Source organism: Garra rufa, chromosome 20 (assembly GCF_049309525.1).
Source record: "Garra rufa chromosome 20, GarRuf1.0, whole genome shotgun sequence".
Taxonomy (NCBI): Eukaryota; Metazoa; Chordata; class Actinopteri; order Cypriniformes; family Cyprinidae; genus Garra; species Garra rufa.
The window spans coordinates 38,676,023-38,702,487 of record NC_133380.1 but is presented as its reverse complement, the minus strand read 5'-3'; the positions used below and the strand labels follow the sequence as shown (position 1 = coordinate 38,702,487).

General features: G+C 33.9%; 1 protein-coding gene across 1 annotated transcript in view; it reads left to right on the top strand.

Annotated features, from left to right (window-relative positions):
* Positions 1–26,465, top strand: part of adgrl2a (adhesion G protein-coupled receptor L2a) — a 118,137-nt gene that overhangs the window by 43,586 nt on the left and 48,086 nt on the right. Inside the window, exons 3-5 of the mRNA XM_073825261.1 lie at positions 4,149–4,362; positions 14,196–14,305; positions 21,165–21,965. Coding sequence (XP_073681362.1) covers positions 4,149–4,362; positions 14,196–14,305; positions 21,165–21,965 — 1,125 coding nt within the window. The remainder of the gene's footprint in view (positions 1–4,148; positions 4,363–14,195; positions 14,306–21,164; positions 21,966–26,465) is intronic.

Genomic DNA, 26,465 nt, shown 5'->3' with positions numbered 1-26,465 from the left:
AAGGAAGAAAAAGATCGTTCTTTGACTGAATGGTTCTTTGTGGAACCAAAATGGTTCTTCTATTGCATCGCTGTGCACCAAGGCTGCATTTATTTGATCAGTAAGTAAAAGTACAAATAATAGTTGTTATTATTACAATTGAATAGAACTGTTTTCTATTTGCTCTGCATATAATTTTTGGTTTCACAAAGAACAATTCAGTAAAATGTTCTTACCTTTTTATAATCTGAAGAACCTTATTTCACCACAAAGAACCTTTTGTGATCTAGAAAGATTCTTCAGATGTTAAAAGTTCTTTATGGAACCATTTAGACAAAGGCGGCATTTATTTGATCAGTAAATAAAAGTACAAATAATAGTTATTATTATCTGTGTTCTATTTGCTCGGTATATAATTTACATTTACAGTTAGACATTTAGCAGACGTTTTTATTCAAAGTGACTTACAAAAGAGGACAATGGACACAATCAAATCAACAAAAGAGCAATACAAAAAAAGAAAAAGCAAGCTAGTGTTAGAGGCCTAAAAATAGATAAATAGAGAACAGAGAAACTAGTGTTAGTTTTTTTTTTTTTAAGAAAACAAGCAGTAAGTAAATGAATAGAGTATAAATGTAAAAGAGCATTTTTTTTAAAAGAATAGAATTAGAATAGAGGGTGCTAGAGTTAGAGGGTCAAATAAAGATGGAAGAGATGTGTTTTAGCCGATTCTTGAAGCTGTTTGGGTTTAGTTGTGCAGGTCATTCCACAAGGATGGTACATTTGATGTAAAAATCCATGAACGTGATTTTGTGCCTCTTTGGGATGGCACAATAATGCACTGTTTACTTGCAGAACGCAAGCTTCTAAAGGCACATAAGTCTGAAGTAATGAATTTAGGTAAAGGGGTGCAGAGCCCTTTGGTGGTGGTTTTGTAGGCAAACATTAATGCCTTGAATTTTATGTGAGCAGCTATTGGTAGCCAGTGCAAACTGATGAAGAGAGGTGTTACGTGCTTTCTTTACAGCTCGTTAAAAATTAATCTTGCAGTCGCATTCTGGATTAACTGTAAAGTAAAAATTTGTAACGTTTTAAATGCTCCTAATGTGTTCCTAATTGTGTGCTCAAGAATAATTTATCGTTATTAGTTTTGAAAACAGTTGTACTGCTTGAACTGTGACTTTTAAAATATAAAACTCCAAAGAACAGCATTGATTTATTTATTTTACAGTGTAACCATTTTTAGCAATGTCTTTACTGCCACTTTTGATCAGTTGAACGCACCCTTGCAGAATGAACGAATGAATACATGCATAAATACACAAATAACGTGGCAACTAGTTTACTGGCATTTTACAACGTTTTTGAGCGCAGTTCATCCAATCCGAGTGCAGATCTAAAACTATCAGTTGGCATTTTATTGAGCTTTACCTCTCACTGTGGTGGTGGTTTTACCGAGTCACAAAGTGAATTGCATGTTGTTGAGCAGCACGCACTATAAAATGACATATCTGAGGCGGCAACACCTGTCATCAGTCAAAACTTGCTGCTGTGTTTGGTTTCTAATGGTCACAAGGAATGACTACAGATTTGAAAAAAACCAACAATAAATCTTGGTTCAACAACCCAAGATTTGATTTCCACTGAATGGACTTTTTAAAGTCATTTGAATCCATTTTGCTGTCAGTGTCTTTGAGAACATCTCAGCATGTCAAACTCAGGGGGAAATGCTGTGGATAAAATGCACAGTGACTGCGTTCTGACTGAATAATTACAGGAGAAGCTTCTCAGCAGACAGATTATTTTCCTCTTCATTTGAAAACATGAATGAAAAAAAAAAATGCACAGCCGAGATGTTGACTTTATAATTCCACTTACTTGAATAAATCAATCGTACAGACTGATTTTAGATGGATTTCTACTTAATGTGGTCAAATTTATACACATTGCTGGAGGAGATATAGATTAAACAGCAGTCTTTCTCTCAGGTTATGAATCTTTGTAATAAATTATGCATTTTTAAACAAGACACATTTTAACACTATTTACAGTCTGATGCAGCAAGCAAATCAAAAATGATGCACCAAGAATTCAAGTTGCTTTGTTGTGACTCACATGCACAAATGGGATTTGGTCTGGTTTGTTTTTTAAATACACCTTCTGGGCAGATGGATAGATGTAATTTTCAGTCATAGCACATAATTGATTATTTTTCTTGTACTTATTTTCTGGTGCATCCGCTCTGTGTTTTGCATGTGAGATTAATTTCTAAATATAGGGATATATTTAAGGTCAGAGCTTGTGATTGGCTGAATGTGTTTTATTTGTGTTTGACATTAGCGTGATGAGGGAAATGCCCTTTACATGCTGCTCTGAGCTCAGTACCAGATTTCACTCTCTGAGCAGACATTTGACGCTCTTCACATTAGCAGAACACGGCACACGTATTGATTTTTTTTTCTTTTCTTTTCTTTTTTTTTACTGAATGTATCTCTCTTGTTGTCTGGCCTTTCTCACCCATTCATATAACAAAGAGAAATACTTTTGTCAGTAGTTTATATTTGATTTTTCATCTTGTTTTGAAACTATATGTGGATTGCAAGAAGCTAATGTAAAGACACAGTTTTAAGTACACTCTTAAAAATAAAGGTGCTTCACGATGCCATAGAAGAACATTTTTTATCTAAATGGATCCATAAAGAATCTTTAACATCAGAAGAAACTTTCGGTTTCACAAAAGTTTCTTTGTGGCAAATAAGGTTCTTTAGAATTTAAAAAGGTAAGCAAGAAATGGTTCTTTAAAGAACCTTGGACTGAATGGTTCTTTGTGGAACTTAAAATGGTTCTTCTATGGCATTGTCCGAAGAACCTTTTGAAGCATCTTTATTTTTAAGAGTGTACAGGTCATTTATTTATTGATATTTGACATTGCAGCAATGAGAATTTGCTGATTTTTTTTTTTTTTTTTTTTTGTAAAGATATCAGTCTTAAAAATCCCAGTTTTCTTTAAAACAGGCGTCATTGTTTTTTTTGTTTTTTTTCTTTTGATTCTGGTTTGATGCACTGTTTGCTGTCAGTTTGGCAATCTTTAAAATAGCTTGAATTCTTTCTCTTAATAGTCAACACTTCATGACACTTTTTTTTTAAATAGTTCATACACTGCAAAAAATGCTTTTCTTAGGTAGATTTTTTGTCGTTTCCATTCAAAATATCTAAAAATTATTAAATCAAGAAGAATTTTTCTAGACGAGTAAAAATTGTCTTTTCAGAAAAAAAAAAACAAGTCAAAATTAAGTGTGTTTTTGCTAGAGACAAGCAAAATAATCTGCCAATGGGGTAAGAAAAATAATCTTGTTTTCTTTTTGAAATAAGTTTTTTTTTTTTTTTTGCTCTTTCTGAAATCAAGAAAATAACTTTTACTCGTCTAGAAAATCCATCTTGATTTAATATTTTTTTTTCATATTTTGGCTGGAAACAAGACAAAAAAAAGTAAGAAAAGTAAGAAAAGCATTTTTTTGCAGTGTATTATTATTATTATTATTATTATATTATATATCTATTCATCCAAATAATCATTACTGTAATGCAAGAAGCTAATGTAAAGACTTCACAGTTTTAATTACAGTTTATTTATTTATTGATGGATTTGACATTGCAGCAATGAGAACTTGCTGAAAATAAATCTGTAAAAAAGATATCAGTCCTAAAAATACAAGTTTTCTTTAAAACGTATAGGGTTATAATTTATACACTGCAAAAAAAAATGCTTTTCTTTTGTAAGAAAAAAATATTGTTTTATGGTTGAAAAACTCTACATAAGAAAAGCATTTTTTGCAGTGTATAAACTATAAAAAAACAAACAAACAAAAAGTTTATTTCTTTATTGATGGATTTGACATTGCAGCAATGAGAATTTGCTGGGAAAAAAAATCTGTAAAAAAGATATCAGTCTTAAAAATACAAGTTTTCTTTAACAGGCGTAATTGTTTTTTCTTTCTTTCTTTCTTTCTTTCTTTCTTTCTTTTGATTCTGGTCTGATGCTCTGTTTGCTGTCAGTTTGGCAATCTTTATAACTTGACTTCTTTCTCTTAATACTCATTAACACTTCATGACACTAGTTTTTTTTTTTTTTTTTTTGTTGGTCTAAAGTCTCTCTCTCTATGTTACAGGGTTTAGCCGGGCTGCCATGCCGTTTGGTCTGGTGAGGCGGGAGCTGTCTTGTGAGGGTTACCCCATCGACCTACGCTGTCCAGGAAGTGATGTCATCATGATCGAGAGTGCCAATTACGGCCGGACAGACGACAAGATCTGCGATGCTGACCCCTTTCAAATGGAGAACATCAACTGTTATCTGCCTGATGCATTCAAGATCATGTCTCAAAGGCAGGTTCTTCCGCGCAAAACGCACTTTCCATGCTAAGATGGGTCTCATTTCACCCTCCTTTTGAAAAACCGTCTCTTCAGAATGTCTCTTCTCTCTCATTTGCCCATCTTTGATTACACAGCGCATGAATGCGAACATCTTCAGTGGCATACACGAAGAATATTTCTCTCCACAATCTCAACAACCAAACCAAACAGATCTCAATGCGCTCGCATCCGATCGTCTTTTGAGTCGAAATAGTGTCGTGCATCTGGAGGCTTGTGCTAAAAACAGGAAGTGATGTGTGAGCCGGGCTTTGATACGTATTGCCGCGGGAGTGGCGTACAGTTCCGCTCGGCTTATTATAAGAACGCCGTGATTCGTGGGGAAATAGGTTTGAAAATGTGGCGTCTCAATTAGTCCTTTCAGCTGCAGGCAATTAGGCGTCTCAAGTGGGTGCTAATCTGCACAGGAACTCTAGGCAGGGATTTGCCTCTGCAGGTCTGCAGAAGTCCAGATGTGAAATTGCATTGTTGTGCACTTTTCATCTTGTTAGTTTTCTGGTCAAATAATGAATCACCAACAGCTTCACAATCTTTCATTGCTACAGTTGCATCAATAATAGATTACTATACTTAATAATAGAAGCTTTCACTCAACGCTACTTCATTTTATTCGGAAAAGAAAACTTTCTTCTTTTTTTAATTATTGATTTATATGGGCTTATATTACATTAATTAATATAAACACCTCATTCTATGTCCCGTGGGTTTGTGTCGAAGTCTATTAACTAGTTTAATCATGTGGATTTATATGAGGGTTCGAGCAACCAGAGGCACTTTTTACAGTTTTTGTGTGTTGGCCTTCTCTTGGTCCTAAATATTAGTCAACTTAGATGCTGTTAAGAGCAGGGTTCAAAGAATATAAAACTTTGGTTACGCTTTATAATAGCTGCAGGCTATAAACCATTAGTTAAGCATTAATAAATAGTCAATTCATCATTTATAAAGCATTGTCCCTACATTAGTAAGCAGTTTATAAAGCTATAAATGTTTTGTTCTTGAATTATTGACATAATAGATAATGTGTTTAATATTTGTATTTTCGTACTTTATTAAGGGTTCATTTATCTTTTCTAAATTAAGTATTACATTATTTACAAACCAGTTTTTTTAGTTGTCATTAGTGGTTCATTTCGAAAGAGTAAGTAAATGATTAATAAACTATTTAAATGTATTTATACATCACATTCGTTACTCAGTGTGTTAATAAATGCTTTATTAACACATATTCTTACTGTAATTCATTATTAATTGAGGTGGTTATAAAACATTTAGTAGTTGTTAACTATTAGTTAACCTTTTGTGAGCTTATCTAAACTGAAGACTACTTTAAGACTCAGTTATCTTCTATTTTCTTCATTTTGTTGCTTTTTGTATTCACATATATTTTGTTGTTCATTTTATATCTAGTGTACAGTTATATAGTTTTTTTGCATCCTCAAATATCTCTATGTTGTGTTTGTTTCTTTTTTTCTGTTTAGAAGATACTTGAGCGTTAAAATCTGCTTTGTCAAAGCTTTACAAAGCTTCACGAGGCATAAATAGTCCTTACTTTAGATGAGCTCACAAAAATAACTACTAAATGTTTTAAAACTACCTAAAATATGTATAAATGTGACCCTGGACCACAAAACCAGTCTTAAGTCGCTGGGGTATGTTTGTAGCAATAGCCAAAAATACATTGTATGGGTCAAAATGATTGATTTTTCTTTTATGCCAAAAATCATTAGGAAATTAAGTACAGATCATGTTCCATGAAGATTTTTTGTAAAATTCCTACTGTAAATGTATCAAAATGTAATTTTTGATTAGTAATATGCATTGTTAAGAACCTAATTTGGACAACTTTAAAGGTGATTTTCTCAGTATTTTGATTTTTTGCACCCTCAGATTCTAGATTTTCAAATAGATGTATCTCGGCCAAATATTGTCCTATCCTAACAAACCATACATCAATAGAAAGCTTATTTACTGAGCTTTCATATTATATATACATCTCAGTTTTGTAAAATTTAACCTTATGACTGGTTTTGTGGTCCAGGGTCACAAATGTACTTTTAAATAGTTTGTAATCATTTACTTACACTTTCTAAAAGATCTTATGAACCACTGACAACGCCTAAATAACTGGTTTGTTAATAATGTAATACTTAACTTAGAAATGATTAATTGCTCATTAATTAATTATGAAAATACAGTTATTAAACACATTATCGATATGCTCATAAATCAAGAACAGAGCATTTATAGCTGTGTTTATGATACTGCTTTCTACTGTCTGTTAATGTAGGGACAATGCTTTGTAAATGATGAATTGACTAATTACTTGCTTGACTAATGGTTCAAAGCGTGCAGTTATTATAAAGTAAAAAATAGAAATAGGAACAAAAAGGAAGTTGCAAACTGGATTTGAACCTGCATCACCCACATTAGAACCATGGCTCAACAAAACAGAAACACGTGTGTTGCATGCTGTGCTACAGCTTTGATGAGTTATTTATTTATTCGATTAACATTGCTAACTTATTATTTAAATTACGAGCACAGCTGTGATTTAAATATTATGCAAGTTTTTGCCTTAGTCCCTTAGCAACACATCTGAAACAAAAGTTTCTTTGCAGAAATTCTCCTGCTCCTATCGTCCTTGCTCTGCTAAGTACCCTGCTTTGGGGAACATGAGGGAATGGCTGCAGCGCTGTACGGGGGAAATTTGTTCTGTATTCACACCATTAATATCCATGACAGAGGCGTCCGCATGGCTCTCAGAAGACCAGCGTTAGCACACAGCCGTGTACGGCTCTCTCTCACTGTACATATGGTATTAGTGAATACCTCAAGCATTGCAGATTAAGCTTTCATAAGTCACCGTAAATACAAGCTTCTAGAAACAACAGCTACACCTGTTTAAGAATTCAGAGCGTTGGGAATTCCGCTGGCCTGGTAATAAAGTCTTAAATAATGCCCATGATTCCTGATTTAATTAGATATGTGAGGTTTAGGCTGCTTGATGCTACAAATAGAGGAAGTGAGATTTAATTCAGAAAAGACATTAGGACATCTAGGATTTGCTTTGTCGTATTTTAGTTTGGATGAACGATCATCTACATTTACTTCAGTAGATCTGTGTCCTTATCAATGTGACTAACTTAAAAACTCTTAAAAATAAAGGTGCTTTAAAAGGTTCTTCACAGCGATGCCATAGAAGAACCATTTTTGGTTCCACAAAGAGCCATTCAGTCAAAGTTCTTTAAAGAACCATCTCTTTCTCACCTCTTTATAATCTGAAGAACCTTCTTTCACCACAAAGAATCTTTTGTGAAACAAAAGATGTTAAAGGTTCTTTATGGAACTTTAGACAAAAAAAAAAAGTTATTCTATGGCATTGTGACGAGATTTTTAAGAGTTTAGATATGACAAACAAATCTGTTTCTTTTTAAAATGAAGATTCAGACAAACAAGCATTGGTCTTTTTTTTTTTTTTGACATAAGTGAATGATTACCTCGTCCGTCATAACATGTTCAGAGAATAGATAGGTTTAATATACATAAATTTGTTTCATGTTCAACTATGGTATTAAAAAATGAAGCAGTTATGTTCTTTCAGGCATCATTATGTATTTTATTACTACTGAGATAAATACAAAATGTATTGTGTACATCTTAGTAGGGCTTTCTAATGCATGATGTGTTATATATGATTTTCTAGCGTCGCTGTATTACTCAGATCAACAGTCAAAGCAGCCTCCTTAATCTGACTGACAAAACAGTGTCAGGTTTAGTTTGCTCTGAGCTCCTTAACTAAAACAGAACGTGTAGATGTACAGTAGATAGATATAGATTTTCTTTCCTGTGGGGATTGTTTATCACATTGGCGAAGTCCAGATTTTCTGACTGAAACACTTCCTCCAACTTACCACTCTATTGTTTTAATGAGTCAAATTTCGACTGTAAATGTTGTGATATCTTGAAAATGTTGCTGTGGTAGTGTTCAGAGCTTAGGAGGGAGAGATCTGTCTAATGAGGGGCGTCCTGTGAAATCGCCTGACGTGTGACTGTGGTGTGAAGAGCAAACACCAACTGTCAGCTAACAGGAACATCATGAGAATGAGAATTTAGCATACAGTAGCCACAAACTGTATTTGGACAGTTTATACACAAATTAAAACGTATGAATGCCATTGAATTAGATCACAAAATATCAAACCAAGTGGCAAATCTTTTAGAGAAAGATGATTTACAAGCACAAAATATTTAGATTTAAAATTACTTATATATATAATTAGCCATGTTAATTGAATAAATAAATAGCACATGTTTCTGTTTTGTTGAGCAATGCTTCTAATGTGGGTGATGCAGGTTGAAATCCAGTTTGCAACTTTTTCTTTTTATTTATTTATTTATCTTTTTTTTCTATTTTTTTTTTTTTTCTATTTTTCTGTTTTTTTTTCTTAATAGAATAAAAATTTTAATTAAAATGAAATGAAATGAAACATCTAAACATTGGATGAAGTCAGTTTCAAAATTCTTGTTTAATGTTTTTGACATATTAGAGTCAAACGTTTTTATATAGGGGATTTTGGGTCTCTCATTTCGTCACAACATAATTCAGAAAATAATAGATAATTCAGAAAAGAACAGACAGGAAACCCTTTTTTTAACCATTTTTAGGGGAATAAAATGTTGTATAAAATCAAGCAAATTATATATGAACAAATCCCTCTTTAGAAACCTTCAGAATATAGACAGGACTAAAAATGTAAAGTTTGGTGTGTGTAAGTGCTACTAAAGTGGAGATTTATGGCTCAGTGTAGAAGAAAAAACTCATTTTGAGAAAATAGCCTTTAAAAATATGTATTGTAATTGAAATCTATTGACACAAATAGATAAAGTGCTATAAAAGAAACACTTAACAGTGCATTTAAATGTTTTCTTTCCACTAGTCTGAAAAAAACACTATGACAAACCAAAAAGCCCAAAATCTCGAACTTGATAGATGCATGAAAAAACTGTGTCAGCTAACAGGAACATCATGAGAATGAGAATTTAGCATACAGTAGCCACAAACTGTATTTGGACAGTTTATCCACAAATTAAAATGAATAAATGCCATTGAATTAGATTACAAAATATCAAACCAAGTGGCATTTCTTTTAAAGAAAGATAGCACAAAGATGATTTAAAATGATATATATAATTTTTTTCTTAAACAATAAAACTTTGTTAGCCTTGTTTTGCTGTTATGCCTTTTTAAGATAATTTGTGATCATAATTTATTCATATGGTACATTATGCAAATGAACAGCACAATGTGACTGAATGAAATATGAATGGGAACAGTCTCCCTGCAATACAACTACAAATAACCAAACAACCAATCGCCACATTATGGCTTGTGTTATAATTTTAGATCCATAATTCATTTATATGGGCAAACATGCTGATATTCTCATCTGTTACCACATATGAGCCCTCGTTAATAAAGAAACTCCCATATGAGGGACGTGTTTTTCAGCAAAGCTGGTGTCTATGTATAAATTCTCATCTTCAAACATGACCGGTGGGAATTCACAGCTGTGGACGGAGCAGCTCTCTGTTCCACGTGCTTTGCTGCTTTTACCAAAAAGAAAAAAGAAAAAGTCTCCACTTGTTTATTAGCAAATAGAACATAAGACAAATGAATTGTCAGAGTCACATGCTGAGGTAAAGAGAAATTACTGCAGGAAGATATGCTACCCCAAGGCCAGGTCAGAAAAACGCCAGCAGGCTAATTCACCCCCCGCGCTGCGCTAACAGTAAAACATGCTCTTTATTCCCAAAACCAAAGACCTCTGTTTTCAGATTCTTTTCCTCTAAGTTAGAACAATCAACCTGCATTTTCCTAAAAATTGAGAGATTACACAGCATACATCTTTAGTTATTCTGGTTTGTAGTAAGGGTTCTTTAGTGGTTATATTTAGCTAAGAAAATGCATTTATTTACTTATTTTATCCCTGTTGAAAAAAAACAGCATATGCTAGTTAGGTAGGTTTTAATGCTGGTTTAAGTTGGTCCTTAGCTGCTTTATGCTGGTCCTTGACCAGCAACATGACCAGCTAAGGACCAACATAAACCAGCATCAAAACCTACCTAACCAGCATATGCTGTTTTTTTAACAGGGATGTTTGTATTTATCTGTTGTTGTTGTAAAAAAAAAAAAAAGGTTATTTGGGGATTTAAGAAATTATATATTATTATTTACACTATCATCCACATTTTGGAATGTTTACCTTTTTTCATGTTCTTGAAAGACGTCGCATATGCTCAGAAAAACAAAAACAAACAAACACTAAAACTGAAATATTAATGTTCTGAAATATTACTATAATTTAAAATAACTGTTTTCTATTTGAATATATTATTTTTAAACGTAATTTGTTTAAATGCATAATTTTCATTAGACATAAAGTAGCCAGTAAAGAAAAGAAAAAAAGAAAAAGCTGTTCTTTTAAACCTTTGTTTTGCTATGAATGAAAACAGATGTGTTTCAACAAACTGGTATTGCTGTTATCCAAAACATTTTTTTCAACAGTAGTTTTTTTTCAGCAATAATCAACAGTACATTCATTTATTTATTTATGTAATATTTTTATTTATCTGTTGTTGTTGTAAGGAACCACGTGAATAAAATGGTTATTTGGGGATTAAAAAAAAAAAGAAAGAAAAAAAAAACATACATATATTATATTTACAGTACCGTCCAAAGTTTGGAATGTTTACCTTTTTTCATGTTTTTGAACGAAGTCTCTTATGCTCAAATGCCAAGGAATTTGTTAATCAAAAATACATTAAAAACCATTAATGTTCTGAAATATTACTACATTGTAAAATAATTGTTTTCTATTTGAATATATTATTTTAAAATGTAATTTGTTCAAATGCATAATTATCAGCAGACACTGAAGTAACAATTAAAGACTTTTATTATATTACCAAAAAAAAAGCTGTTCTTTTAAACCTTTTATTATGAATGAAACAAATGTGTTTCAAAAAACTGTTATTGTGCCAAAACCTGTTGTTGTTGTAAAGAAAGAAATTTGGGAATTAAAAAAAAAGCCTATTTTTTTTTTCTTTTTTCTTTTATTTTTTTTTACAGTACCGTCCAGTTTTGTAACCTGTAATCACTTTTAGAACTTATAATAATTATATTTTTTTATATAAAAAAAAAAAAAAAAAAAAATTAAACAAATAAGTTATTTTAAACCTTTTATTATGAATGAAACAAATCTGTTTTAAAAAACTGTTATTGCACCAAACCCTTGTTTTGTACAGCTGTAATAATCAACAGTACATTTATTTATTTATTGTAATGTAATATTTTTTTTTTATCTGTTGTTGTTGTAAGGAACCACATGAATAAAATGGTTATTTGGGGATTAAAAAAAAAAAGAAAGAAAAAAAAACATACATATATTATATTTACAGTACCGTCCAAAGTTTGGAAGGTTTACCTTTTTTCATGTTTTTGAACGAAGTCTCTTATGCTCAAATGCCAAGGAATTTGTTAATCAAAAATACATTAAAAACCATTAATGTTCTGAAATATTACTACATTGTAAAATAATTGTTTTCTATTTGAATATATTATTTTAAAATGTAATTTGTTCAAATGCAATTAATTATCAGCAGACATTGAAGTAACAATTAAAGACTTTTATTATATTACCAAAAAAAAAGCTGTTCTTTTAAACCTTTTATTATGAATGAAACAAATGTGTTTCAAAAAACTGTTATTGCGCCAAAACCTGTTGTTGTTGTAAAGGAAGAAATTTGGGGATTAAAAAAAAAAAAAGCCAATTTTTTTTTCTTATTTTTCTTTCTTTTTTTTCCTTTTTTTTTACAGTACCGTCCAGTTTTGTAACCTGTAATCACTTTTAGAACTTATAATAATTATATTTTTTTATATTAAAAAAAAATAAATAAATAAAAATTGAACAAATAAGTTATTGTAAACCTTTTATTATGAATGAAACAAATCTGTTTTAAAAAACTGTTATTGCACCAAACCCTTGTTTTGTACAGCTGTAATAATCAACAGTACATTTATTTATTTATTTATGTAATATTTTTATTTATCTGTTGTTGTTGTAAGGAACCACATGAATAAAATGGTTATTTGGGGATTTAAAAAAAAGAAAGAAAAAAAACATACATATATTATATTTACAGTACCGTCCAAAGTTTGGAATGTTTACCTTTTTTCATGTTTTTGAACGAAGTCTCTTATGCTCAAATGCCAAGGAATTTGTTAATCAAAAATACATTAAAAACCATTAATGTTCTGAAATATTACTACATTGTAAAATAATTGTTTTCTATTTGAATATATTATTTTAAAATGTAATTTGTTCAAATGCAATTAATTATCAGCAGACATTGAAGTAACAATTAAAGACTTTTATTATATTACCAAAAAAAAAAAGCTGTTCTTTTAAACTTTTTATTATGAATGAAACAAATGTGTTTCAAAAAACTGTTATTGCGCCAAAACCTGTTGTTGTTGTAAAGAAAGAAATTTGGGGATTAAAAAAAAGCCTTTTTTTTTTTTTTTTTTTTTTTACAGTACCATCCAGTTTTGTAACCTGTAATCACTTTTAGAACTTATAATAATTATATTTTTTTATATAAAAAAAAATAAATAAAAATTGAACAAATAAGTTATTTTAAACCTTTTATTATGAATGAAACAAATCTGTTTTAAAAAATTGTTATTGCACCAAACCCTTGTTTTGTACAGCTGTAATAATCAACAGTACATTTATTTATTTATTTAATCATTTTATTTTATAATAATAAAATAATATTACCAAAAAAGGTAAAAGCAGTTCTTTTAAACCCGTTTTGTTATAAATAATAATAACAAAGTTTCAACAAACTGGTATTGCGCCAAAATCCTTTTTTTTTTTTGTGTACACCAGTAATACTCAACAGTACATTTATTATTAGATTTATTTATTTATTTTAAAAAGAGCTACAGAAAAAAGAAAAGAAAGGCTTTAAAACCTTTTTAGTTTTAAAACAAATAAAATGAATTCATCCAGCAGACAGCATAGACGCAGAGCTCAGGAACAATGTGACGCAGATTGATGGACGGTGCCACTACTTTACCAACATCTCGCTGTACACTGTGTCTGCAAGCCATGAGATCATTTCTGCACTTTATCTTTTATTGATGTGCTTAATTTTAGTTCCTAGAACCCACATAAACCACCTTCTGCATGACTTCCTGTTAAACAGGCAGTGGAGGGATGGTTAGTTCATTCCGAGTGAAATGGCATATAGGGAAAATGAATCCATCATAGGTACAATCAGCCTGACCTCAGGGGGGATTCATACAGATGTATAACTCATGTGCTGGCAGGTATGAACACTCAGAGATGAGGCTGTTTATCTTTGTCGTTGGGTTGAAAAGGGCCACTTTGGCATCTATCCGCTCCGCTAATTCCCGCCGTCTTTTATCTGGTTCCTGCTCTGGGCCACCATCCGTCCGTCCATCAGCCGCGTGCACGCTTGCTATTGTCCTCACAGCTGGCTGATAAAGGAATGCGCAGGGCTCATACAAGCGTTTTTTACCACGGAAAATAACGTTGTTACAAAGGTTACAGTAACATCATGCAGAGATTCTAAATTATTTTATAATGCATGTTTCCACTGCATCAACTCAATCCAGAACATTCCTTTAAACTCTGGTGCAAATAGTTTCCCTTTGAATTTCACTCATCTGACTTCTTTTATTTTTCTCTCGCTCCGTCCAGGTGTAACAACAGAACGCAGTGCATCGTCATCACTGGACCAGATGTTTTTCCTGACCCCTGCCCAGGAACGTATAAGTACCTTGAAGTCCAATATGAATGTGTTCCCTACAGTAAGTATGAGCCGTCTTTTTAAATATATACAGTGTATATTTTTTTATGTTACCCCTTTATGAGTGTGCCTTAAAATGCATTTCTCCAGGATCCATTTTTTTCTTTGATAATACAGTGTTTATAAAAAATTTACAGTAGTCTTTTTTTTTTTTTTTTGCCACTGATTAACATGAAAAAGAGTCAAAAGTAAAATAAATAGTCAGAGAATGCACTAAAATTGACACCCTTAAACCATCACTGGTGCAGCCAATTCATTTTCAAAGTCAAAGTTAAATAGATCACTTGTGAGTAGTTAAGTGGTTTCGGTTGATTGTAGTATAAATACAGCTCTATCTGCAAGGTCCAACTTCTGGTGAGTCATTATTGCAGAAAATTGCGGACTCCAGGCAGTGAAAGTGAATTGTAATTGAAAAGCACAAGGCAGGGGATGGATTCGAGAAGACTTCCAAGTCATTGAATATCCCTTGGAGTACAGTTAAATCAACAATTAAGAAATGGAAAGAGTATGCCACGGCTGTAAATCTACCTAGACCGTCCTCAAAAACTGAGTGACCGTGCGAGAGTGGTGAGAGAGACCACCAAGAGACCAATGATTTACAAGCTTCACTGGCTGAGATTGGAGACTGAGCATTCAACAACTGTGTCTAGTTTTATGAGAGAGAGCCAAAGATAAAGCTACTGTTGTTAAATAACAAAAAAAAAAAAAATCATCTTGGCTGCAATTTGCCAGAAGGCATGTGGGAGATTGAACCAGGTGGAAGAAAGTTATAATGTCTGAGACAAAAGTGACTAAATATGTACACCTTTTTTTCTTTTCATTAGGAGTGCAAAACATACAGCATGGTGAACACAAAACACAAATACAGCAAACAAACAAGAAAACAGCAATGATAATAAATGAAAATAAGCAAAAATTACACTCTGAATAATAGTAATGGTATTAGCATGAACAGAAATAATAGAAATAACAACAAATAGAAATAACAGTAATATCAATAATAATAACAACATTATAATAGTAATAACATCAACAATAATAATAATACTAAAGGTGGTCATGATAACAATAATATTTTGTGATGATGGTAACAGTAATATCAATAATAATAACATTAATAATAATAGTAATAACAATAACAACAACAACAGCAATAATACTAAAGATGGTGATGATAACAATAATATTTTGTGAGGATGGCGACAGTAATATCAATAATAATAACAGTAATAATAATAATAATAATAGTAATGATAACAACAATAATACTAAAAATGGTGATGATAACAATAATATTTTGTGATGATGGTGACAGTAATATCAATAATAATAACAGTAATAATAATAATAATAATAATAATAATAGTCATAATAACAATAATAATACTAAAGATGGTGATAACAATAATATTTTGTGATGACAGTAACAGTAATGTCAGTAATAATAACATTAATTAAATAATAGTAATAATAACAACAATAATAATACTAAAGATGGTGATAATAACAATAATATTTTGTGATGATGGTAACTGTAATATAAATAAAAATTACAGTAGTGGTAATAATAATAATAATAATAATAATAATAATAACAACAATACTAATACAAAAGATTGTGATGGTAATGATAATATTTTGTGATGATGGGATGGTAACAGTAATAATAATAATAATAATAATAATAATAATAATAATAATATTAATAATAATAATAATAATAATAATAATAATAATAATAATTACAATAATAGTTATATATATATAAAGAAAAAATATGTACACTTACAGTACATGAAGGAGTGAATATTAATTTATTTTGTAAAATAAATAATAGTAATTGTAAAATAATATGAATATGCAATATGCGCATTATAATGAAATAACATTTACCAATAATAAAATATTTTTATAGGCACTGTATTATCAATTTCAGTGTTTGTAAGACAGCGTTATACAATATTTGCACAATGAATTGCGATTAGTCTTCTTTCTCGTAATAAAACTAATTCTTGTAATAATTGACCTACTGAATTCTGATTGTTTTTTTTAATTTCTTGCTAATTAACCATAGCAAAGCATCTTTGATACAGCATTTCATTTAGCTTAGAACTGAAACACTATTCGTTTGCTGTCTTGCAAACACTGCTATTTCCTTGAGGAACGAAATTGTTCTTCATGTTTTCTTGTGATGCAATGCTTCATTCTAATGATGCACAGTTTTTAGTGTTTGATTTGTATCCTGAAACCTTGTGCAGGTGTGATTGTAGTGCACAGAGCTGGGTACAAAATGTTTTTGCTGCCTTGTTTAAATGTAACATTGTTTCATGAAACCTAATATGTAAGCTGTTAAATGTAAACCATTTGTGCTTTTCTCCCTGTGAAACCTTACTTTTTAGCAGTCCGTCATCTCTCAGGAACATTACAGCAACACATACTCCATGAAAGCAAAGTCCAGTCTTTCAGAGACAGACCAGCATGATTTCTTTGGCCTTAAAAAATGATTTAGCCAAGCTAAGATATGCCAGCGTCATGCCAACTAAGAAACAGACCAAAGATGTTTTTCGTTAGTGCTTGATCATTGTGTTTGCTCGTAAGAAAGCGCAGCTCTACGACTGTCAGAAAAGACAAACGACTGCACGTGGATTTAACATGAACAAACTCCAAACAAATGCCTCACTTCTATTCTCAGATTTCCCATTACATTAAGAGTATGGATTGTTTTGCTCCATTAAACAATTAGATAGTAATATTATTCTCTGATTGAATTGTCTCGTCTTCTCAGAGAATGTTTCCAGAGACTTCACATACCAGACGGGGTCCTCTGCTGCACATTTCCCACCACGATCCCAAAATAACAAAGGCCCGCTGGATTTTAGTGCTTAGTATTAGTGGAATCTACGTCCGTATCTTTGGGTTATTGAAGTCAAAATCCCACACGCAATTTTAAAAGCTGTTGTTTCATTAAGTTTCATGTTTTTCAGCTTTTCTCCAGGAATATCTGTGATTGTTCACCTATTCCTTTCTGATACGAGCGCCCTCACAGAATACGTTTTTCCTGTTGTTTTCTGTGTCAGTGTCTTAATGTTCTTGCATTACCTCCTCTAGGCATTTCCAGGCGGTCCGTAACAGTTTTATTTACTAATCACAGTTTGATTCCCTAGGATGCCAGAGACCTCGTGTCACCCTCAGGCTGCTGAATGCCTTTTTTTTTTTTTTGACTTGGAGTTATTTTCTTATTTGGTCTTGTTTGATTGCAACAGTGGAATATTCACGATGTTCTTTGGCCGACGGTATCTCAGAGAACAGGATTTGTCCTGGTATTAAGTGTACTGCATACTCTGAGATCCGTCCAGATTGTATTGGCTGACCAAACTAGAAATGATTTGGCCTGTGGATGGATGTCACCATAATTTCGTCAGTTTTGGAACCTGGAACGATAAGGATTATTATTATTTTTTATTATTTTTTGTTAATGAGGTATTTGTTTGTTTATTTTGTACCCACCATGTTTTTTTCTTTGCTGTAATCAACAACCTAAAATTCAGTTTGTGGGTGCACACTAATGACACTGCATTATCTTCAGGTGAATCTGATGTAGACATGTCCAGAATCTTAAGTTTAAAAGAAAAAACATATATATGAATAGATAGATATAATATCCATAAAGACACTGAAACCAATTTTATGGACCATTAAGATTTTTTTTGCATTATGATATTTTCAGGACAATTAAGCACATTTCCTCACCAAAATTATTATTACTGTAATGCATTCAGATGAGAGGGTTTTTTTGTCTTTGCAATTTGTGTTATTCTCAAAGGTGATTCTTATTAGGCTGTCATTCCTGTAATATAGTATTTGTATAATAGTATCTCTTTATTAAATCAGCATAAAGATAGCACCACAATTACTAACATAACTATAATACAAATCTTTGCATCATAAGCAATTACACTTACAATGTCATTACCTATAATGTAAAATAAATAAGTAAAGAAATCATAATGGTCTTCTTTGCCTATTTGTTCTGGACAAGTTTCCTGAGATTCATCCTCATGCTAAAGCAAGCTCCTGTAGAAAATGGTGACTTCCATGAAAAAGAAAACTTAGCGCTTAGTGTCTCATGGACATTGTGGACAGAGAACGTACACCATTAGTAGATCGATCATAATAATACAAGAAGGAAATCTGAGAAATGTAGCTTTAGATTGTGGGAAATGTTCACGTTTTGGATTATTTAACTTGCTGCCGAAGATGGCCTTCATGAGATAAAACTCCTGAATACTGTCAAGATTATGTTTTTATGTCTGTCTGCATTCTGTCTTTCTGTCTGTCTATCTCTATCTTTATCTGGTGCGATGGAGGAATTTGGAAGGACAGTGTATTGGCCTGTACAAAACTATGGTGATAAGAATTTCTTGCAAGCTGAATATATCCTTCTTGACTAGTAAACTAGCTGTTCAGGTTGTTTGGAAATTACATGCACAGACAAAATCAGTTACATTTTAGCTTGCGAAAATAAAATAAAATAAAAAATACAAATCTGAATCAGCAGTAGAATGATTTTTTTTTAATTGCCAGTAAAAAATTAACAGTCCAGCATGACCAACAAATGTATATGCATAGTAATTTAATGAACAAATGGCAAAAAAATATTATCTTATCCACTATTTACAAAAAGTGTGACTATATTTTGGAACTGACACTGGGCATTTCTTCAGTGAAAAATTCAATCACTTAATTTTTATAATTACACATAACAAATATTGCACTTTTTAATTACAGAAGAAAAAGATTCAGAGTTTACTCACCATTGTGTCATTCCAAACTGTTCCAGTCCCAATTGAATTATGTGGAAAAAGAGAATTTTAAAGAATATTGAAAGGCTGTTGAACTCTGATATGACATATGATATGTGTGCTATATTCCAAGTCTTTTGATACATTTGTCTGAGAAACAGACCAAAATATAAAGTTAGTATTGTTCCACAGAAACTTAACATACATTAGTACTGAAACAGAATGAATAAGAGTGAAATTATTCAAAGGTATGTGTTCTGCATAAGAAATAAAGTCAGATGTCTTTGGAATGACATGAGGGTGAGTAAATGGTTCACATTGGGCTTCAATATCTTTTTTATCAGGAAATCTTAAAGTCACCTTAGAAATGACAGACACGTGATTTCCAACAGTAAAAAGTGCTAACCTGCCAGTCTCCCGCTGCCACATTGATCTGGACCGAAAGAAAAAGAAAATATGTCCTTTTTAAAAAAGTATGAATACATTTTAGAAACTTTATGTGTTGGAAATAGAAACCGCACACCGCTATTCAAGTGTTCATATAAAGCCTAGAAGGGCTGACAAGAACTCTGTGCTTGGAGAGAAACTGGAGAGTTGAGGAACAGCTTTATTTTTCTGGTTTTGAGTTTCCCTCCAGCACAACTTACCATCTGTCCACCTGGAATTCAGATTTCCCTGGTCGATGTCCCCGAGTTCTTATGAAAATCTATACGCCTCTATCTAGAATTCAGCCCGTGTATTTCCCCGCAGCTTTCCCTCGACAACAGCAGATTGATTCGTCTCCAATGCCACATACGCTGTCCTTTTATACTGTGATAGAACCCCCTTTAACCTAGCTTTCTTTCATGTGTTGAAGGTGTCTAACTGCGATCTCTTCCTCCTCTGACAGCTGTAGCTCTGTGCATAATGCCCGTAACCTCATGACATGTTAACTGCATGTGATCATGGACATGATGGTTAATTCATTTTAATCTCTTTTTCCCCCTGCACTCCTTTCATTCTCTCTTCCAACGCTTAAAATAGAAGTGGAGCAAAAAGGTAAATCACTGACACAATCAGCTCCTTGTTTTTCTTTCTTTAACATTTATATACTGTATATATATATCTCTATTATTTTATTTATTTATTTATTTATTTATTTGTGGTTGTAAAACCTTCCTGTGCCCACTCTTGCTGTTCCGATAGCAGGCAGTAGCAGAAAGGGTCTTGTATTTTAGTAAAGGTCAGTGCACGAGCAGCAATCGGAGAGAAGCTTTAGGGGAAAATGATAAAGCACAAGTTAAATGTTAGTGGTAATGTTAAGGGTACAGATGCCCCATTTCCCCCTCCTCTTCCTGTCCTCCACACTCTTTTATTGCCTGTTCGAACCCTAGCCCCACTCCACACTCCCAGCATGCTTTGGTAACAGGTTTCCTCTAGACGTACACTACCTCTACTGTTTCTCGCTTTCCCTTCTTCTAGTTTTCTGTCTTTCTCTCTCTCTTGCCTTCTCACTTTACCCTCTCTACATGTTTGATTATCATGTCTTTGTTAAGAAGAAAGGAGAATGCTTTATGCTGTAAAATGATTGCAACATTAGGCCCGTAGGAAAGACATAAAAACTGTGGAAAAACTTGTCTCAGGACACAGGCTGCCTGTATGCTGCTCTTCTCTGTGTCTTTCTCAAGCCTTATTTAGTCGTCTGCTTTTATTTGCAGGGCAGATTTGTCGTATTCCTTCCTTTTTTCCTTTGTGTTTGGTTGTGGTTTGATTTTTCCATCACTCCCCTTCAGTATGTCCAAGCAGCAGTGAGCCGAACTGTTTGCTTACGGACACATAAAAACTGTTTTTGCTTCCGTTTTAAGCTTCAATAACCTTCAGATGCAGATTCTTCGCACCTTTTACTGCTTGTGAATGTGGGTAGCTGTTAGACTTCTTAGTGTGTGTTTCTGTCTTCACCGACTACCCAGTTATCAGAGTGATGTAGAGTCAGACGGCACTTTGCCCTCTGCTTTCAACTAGCGTGAGCTGTGTGCGCTTACGTTTGACTGTTTTCTGCTCTGTTCTTCTCATCACTAGTTTTTGTTTGTCCCGGAACTCTGAAAGCGGTTGGAGATCCGTCATTTCTGTACGAGGCGGAGCAACAAGCGGGGTCGTGGTGCAAAGACCCTCTCCAGGCAGGAGACAAGGTTTATTTCATGCCCTGGACCCCTTACAGAACAGATACGCTCATCGAGTACAACTCGCTCGACGACTTTCAAAACTCTCGACAGACTACAACGTATAAACTCCCCCATCGGGTCGACGGCACGGGATTTGTGGTATACGACGGGGCGGTGTTTTTTAACAAGGAAAGGACACGTAACATTGTCAAATTTGACCTTCGGACCAGAATTAAAAGTGGCGAGGCCATTATAAATAACGCCAATTATCACGACACCTCACCGTACAAGTGGGGCGGGAAAACAGACATCGACTTGGCAGTTGACGAAAACGGCCTTTGGGTGATCTACGCCACCGAGCAGAACAACGGCATGATGGTGATCAGTCAGCTCAACCCCTACACCCTTCGCTTCGAGGCCACCTGGGAGACCACCTACGACAAGCGGTCGGCCTCCAATGCTTTTATGATCTGTGGGGTTCTGTATGTGGTCCGATCCACGTACGAAGACAACGAGAGCGAAGTCAGCAAGAGCCTCATCGACTACATGTACAACACCAAACAGAACCGAGGCGAATACGTCGACATCCACTTCCCCAACCAGTACCAGTACATCGCTGCTGTGGAATACAACCCTCGGGACAACCAGCTGTACGTGTGGAATAACTTCTACATCCTGCGGTACAATCTGGTGTTTGGTCCACCTGATCCAGCTCACGGTAAGCCTCGTCTCGAAACCGTCTAGCCGTGCACACACACACACACACACACACACACACAAACACAGTCCCTCTGGATATCTGTTTAAGTGGTCGCGAGATTTCAGCCACTGAGTTGGTATTCCTCTGGCACCCGAGTCTGTGTGTCAAATGTCACGGATGACTGATTTTTAATTTCAGATTTAATATGTGCTTGATGTATTCCGGAAACCTTTCTCGAGTGCAAGCAACATCTCAGAGTGAAGTGGTGGGTCTCAGCAGTAAACAACATCATAGGCGTTGTTAGCATATAATAAGAGACGCGTCCCTCGAGGTTTCAAAAGACAGAGCCATCCCTCCCCAGCGTTTAAACTCTTGAGGCTAAACTCCCTCACACTGCCCCACTGAGAAAGGCAGCGCTTCCCTCATTGGTAGAGGGTTACCTGTCTGGACAGGTACGTAGGCAGCCTTGCGGCAGCGGGTGGATCACCCCCAAAAGAGTAGACCTTGTTCCCTAACCGCCTCAAAACAAACAACTCAGACTTTTGCTCGAAGGCCTCTCAGCGTGTCTGTGTTGAGAGACAGCTCTCCATTGAGACCGGATCAGTCCCGAAGGTCACATCAGCGTAGCCTGTTTTTAATTTAGCTGTCAAGAGCTAGGACAGGATGGCCATCCTATGTGTCAGATCATCTTTACATTGAAAAAATAATAACCGTAATTACCATAATCCCAGCTCAGCCTAGTGGCCGAGACTCTTGCTTTACTCCAGAAAGACTTGGCTAAGTGTAGAGGTCAAACAACTTTACGTAGATTAGTGGGGCTTAAGAATTTAAAATATGAGAATCTTTCTTCTGCGGAGACCCAGCAATGTCTACCTTACTGATGAATCTGCTTGTGCAGACACTGAGCACGGAAGTTAAAAGAAGGGTTGTCGTTGAAAGGGTTGAAACGGTACGCGTAATTAGTGTACTTTGGATAAAATCATCTGCTAATTGACAAGATAGTAGATAGTAAGCTACATTATTTGTGGCCTGCTTATAGCATTCAAAAGCATCTCAAAGGCTACCCATCACATTAATACCCAGCCATCATAGGTGTGCTTCTGATGTAAAGTCTTAACTGGCCAAATTTCAAGACAGCTTCTAATGTATCCTTCACAGAGAACGCAATCTCGGAATACAGTGGGGAATAATAATAGTAATAATAAAGTTGAACATATCAGTTGAAAGAAATGTTATTTTCTAAATTAAAAATACACATTAAATTAATTAAAAACAGGGATTATAATGCAGGGCCGTTGAATGCTTGAATCTGATTGGCTGATAAACATTCTAATGGCGTGCATTATTTTCAGGGAAACGCACAGCGAACATTACATGTCTATTTTACTTCGCCACATGATTTCAGTTATTTCAAAGGTCCTTACAGCCTGAAACAGCAAAATAACCAAAACCCACGACACTGGCCAAACAAATAAATACAGTAAACAACAGGATAAGAACAACAGTTCCATGTTTTTCCCACAAAATTACATTTTATTTTGTACGAAAAGCACATACTCTATTTTTCCCACTCTCTCTCTCCCTTACAGATGCACACATATACAGTTTGCACACATGCTAGTGTATGCGCTAATGTTGTTAATGATTAACAACTTAAAAGCTACATGGCATTTCTCACAAGCGAGGTAACATCGGCGCTGTTTCTGAAGAAAATTAACTTAAAGTTTAGTATTAGTAGAGACGCTGCTGTTGAAAACTTTTGAGAGATGCACAGACTCACAGAGGGTAACCCTGGTGAAAAAAAAAAACAGCTAAAACCAGCCAAGACTGGTATGCTGGTCAACCAGCCTGGTTTTAGCTGGTCATAGCTGGTCAACAGGCTGCTTTTAGAGGGGTTTTGGCCACTTTCACAGCCTGGCCAGGCCTCCTAAAACCAGATATTTCTATCTTAAACCATCTAAGATCAGCCAACCAGCCTAGGCTGGTTTTAGCTGTTTTTTCAGCAGGGAATTCACCAGCTTAATCTCTCTTTTGCTCTCTTTCCATCTGTCTGACTGTCTGTCTGAACATCTGCTATTAATGGTTCAAGCGTCGTTACTAGGTCTAAAATGACGTTTTGGAATTAGCAAAAAAGGCATTGGATGAGCTGCGTAAGAAATTAATCCTACTCATAATTGCGGTTTAAGGACAAAACCGGGAGAATGCCTTGAAAAATATCATCTGATCAATGTCTTGAGGTGTGGTATCCGTAGTATAAACGGAATAATTGATTTACGGCCATTGAATTCTATGCCCTACCTTGGGCCTTTTGTTTCCTAGCCCTACTGGCTGTTGTCTCGGTTTGTTTGGATTTTGTCCGCATATCCTGACAGAGCCTCTGAATTACAAGTAATAATGTTGTAAATAATATTTAGTTTCTTGCACAGACTGATCGTTTCGCTTCATAAGACCTCCGTTTATCTTCAGGAACCACAGCTATTCATTTTGCATTGCTTTTTTTTATTTTTTTATTTTTTTATTTGAAGAACTCAATGGCCCGTTGTCAATTATTCCTTAATTAATGTACTGTTAATTTAAAGGAATATCGATTCTTAACAGGACTTTTCCCTTAATTTTAAATTATGCATTGCATTGGGTTAAAAGGAAATGTCCAGAATACCCTCATCCCACCCCTCTTACTGTTTTATAAAAAAGTGACTATTTAAAAAACCGACTACTTTACCCAGTATTTATGAGGATATCACAATGTAGCAACTTGCTAAATCCATGCCATTTTGAAACCAATTGCAATTTGAGTCTTCTGTGTGCTTCACATGAGAAATGTTATTTTGTGTTCCTTGCAAATAATTCACTTGAGGTTCCAATGAGGTTCCATTTCTCATAAGATGCTGTTTTAAAACTTCAATATGTCAACCATAGACATCAAGGCAGCTCACTAGCTTTTGGAACGGAGCCAATACACCTCTCCGAAGGCCGTGTGTGACATTACTCTCTGCACTACTTATTATATGAGACTTATTTTTGAGATCAGGACAGAATCATCCGAGTCATTCTTAGCCTGTGCTAGCAGCTTTCCTTTAGCCCGAAGCGATTACTGCCACTGAATTAAAACCATCGAGCAAATTCATCCCTGCACAAGCAAGCAATTAAGTAAGAAATATCAACTCAATATCACTTCAGATGCAGAGTATTAAGGCTCAGATCTAAAATTCATTGGACATTTCTCTGGGGTGTTACCTCGGAGGGTTCAAATCTTTCATTAAGGAAATGTTATCACATTGTTACCACAATGTATCCACTTGTGGTTCACACTCATACGATGTGGCTGATTGAATGTGCCCGTGTATGTTCTGCCTCTCTTTTAGCCGCCTGTAAAGGAAGCAATTAGCTCTACAATCAGTGCTGATGAAGGACAAAAACATGCTAATTTCACTAGCATTAGCTCCTGCGCAGTGTGCGAGTTGAAAGATACCCCCCATCCCCACTTGAATCTAATCTGCCATCATTTGTATACTGATGTGTTTTCTCTATTTAAGATGTGGTGATTATCTCATCATCTCAATAATCAGCTCACTCACACAGCCGTCAGAGTTGTGCTCCGTAGAGTTGATGTTTGTGCCACTTTACTTTGATAGCTGGGAAATTACCTTGATTTTGAGACACTGGAACAACGAACCGCTAGAGTATGTAAGATATGAGCCCCTATCTTTAAAGGAAGAAATCCCTCCTCTTTAAGTCAGAGGGCAACATAAACAGGGATAGAGCAATTACTAGATTAATTGTCAGGCTGTTTAGGCAAATCACATGACCTGCCATCATATGTCAGATTTATATTAGATAAAATTGTATCACAATAATTATTCAAAATTCATTCATTCATTAATCATTCTTGTGTATAGTATCTCTAGTTTATTTGATGCAACTTGAGCAGAAATATCCAATATCACATGCATCAATCTATCTATCCACCATCTTCTCTGGTCATTTAAATTCTGACTGACTTGAGACTTAGAGCAACATCACAGACATAAACAGACCTTCAACAGATTCAAAAACATTTTATTGAATATAACATTTTCAACTAAAGGGCATCAAAAGAAGAAGCTTAACCTTCAGAAAAATCTCAAGAGATTCTCACATCTCAAACTAAATATTATATGTGCCGTTTTATTCCACTTATTTTCTATTAGATTTAACGTTTTAAACCTGAATCAATGTTTTCTGGTAATAAATATTGAATACAATTTATAATACAACAAGAATGGGCACCAGGTATTTTACTATTCTTCTTCTTTATTTATTAATTCATTTTTTTTTTTTTTTATAATGGTAATAATATTTTTTAATAGTGTTAATAGTACTTACTATATATTTTTTTAAATAGTAAGTATTTAAGAACGGTATTATTGTATGCCTCAGATGACACAACAGACAGTTAACATTCGAAGTTCAGGTACGTTTATTAACTTTTAATAATTATGCAAATAAAAATGCATTTGATATGCATTTTATTACCAA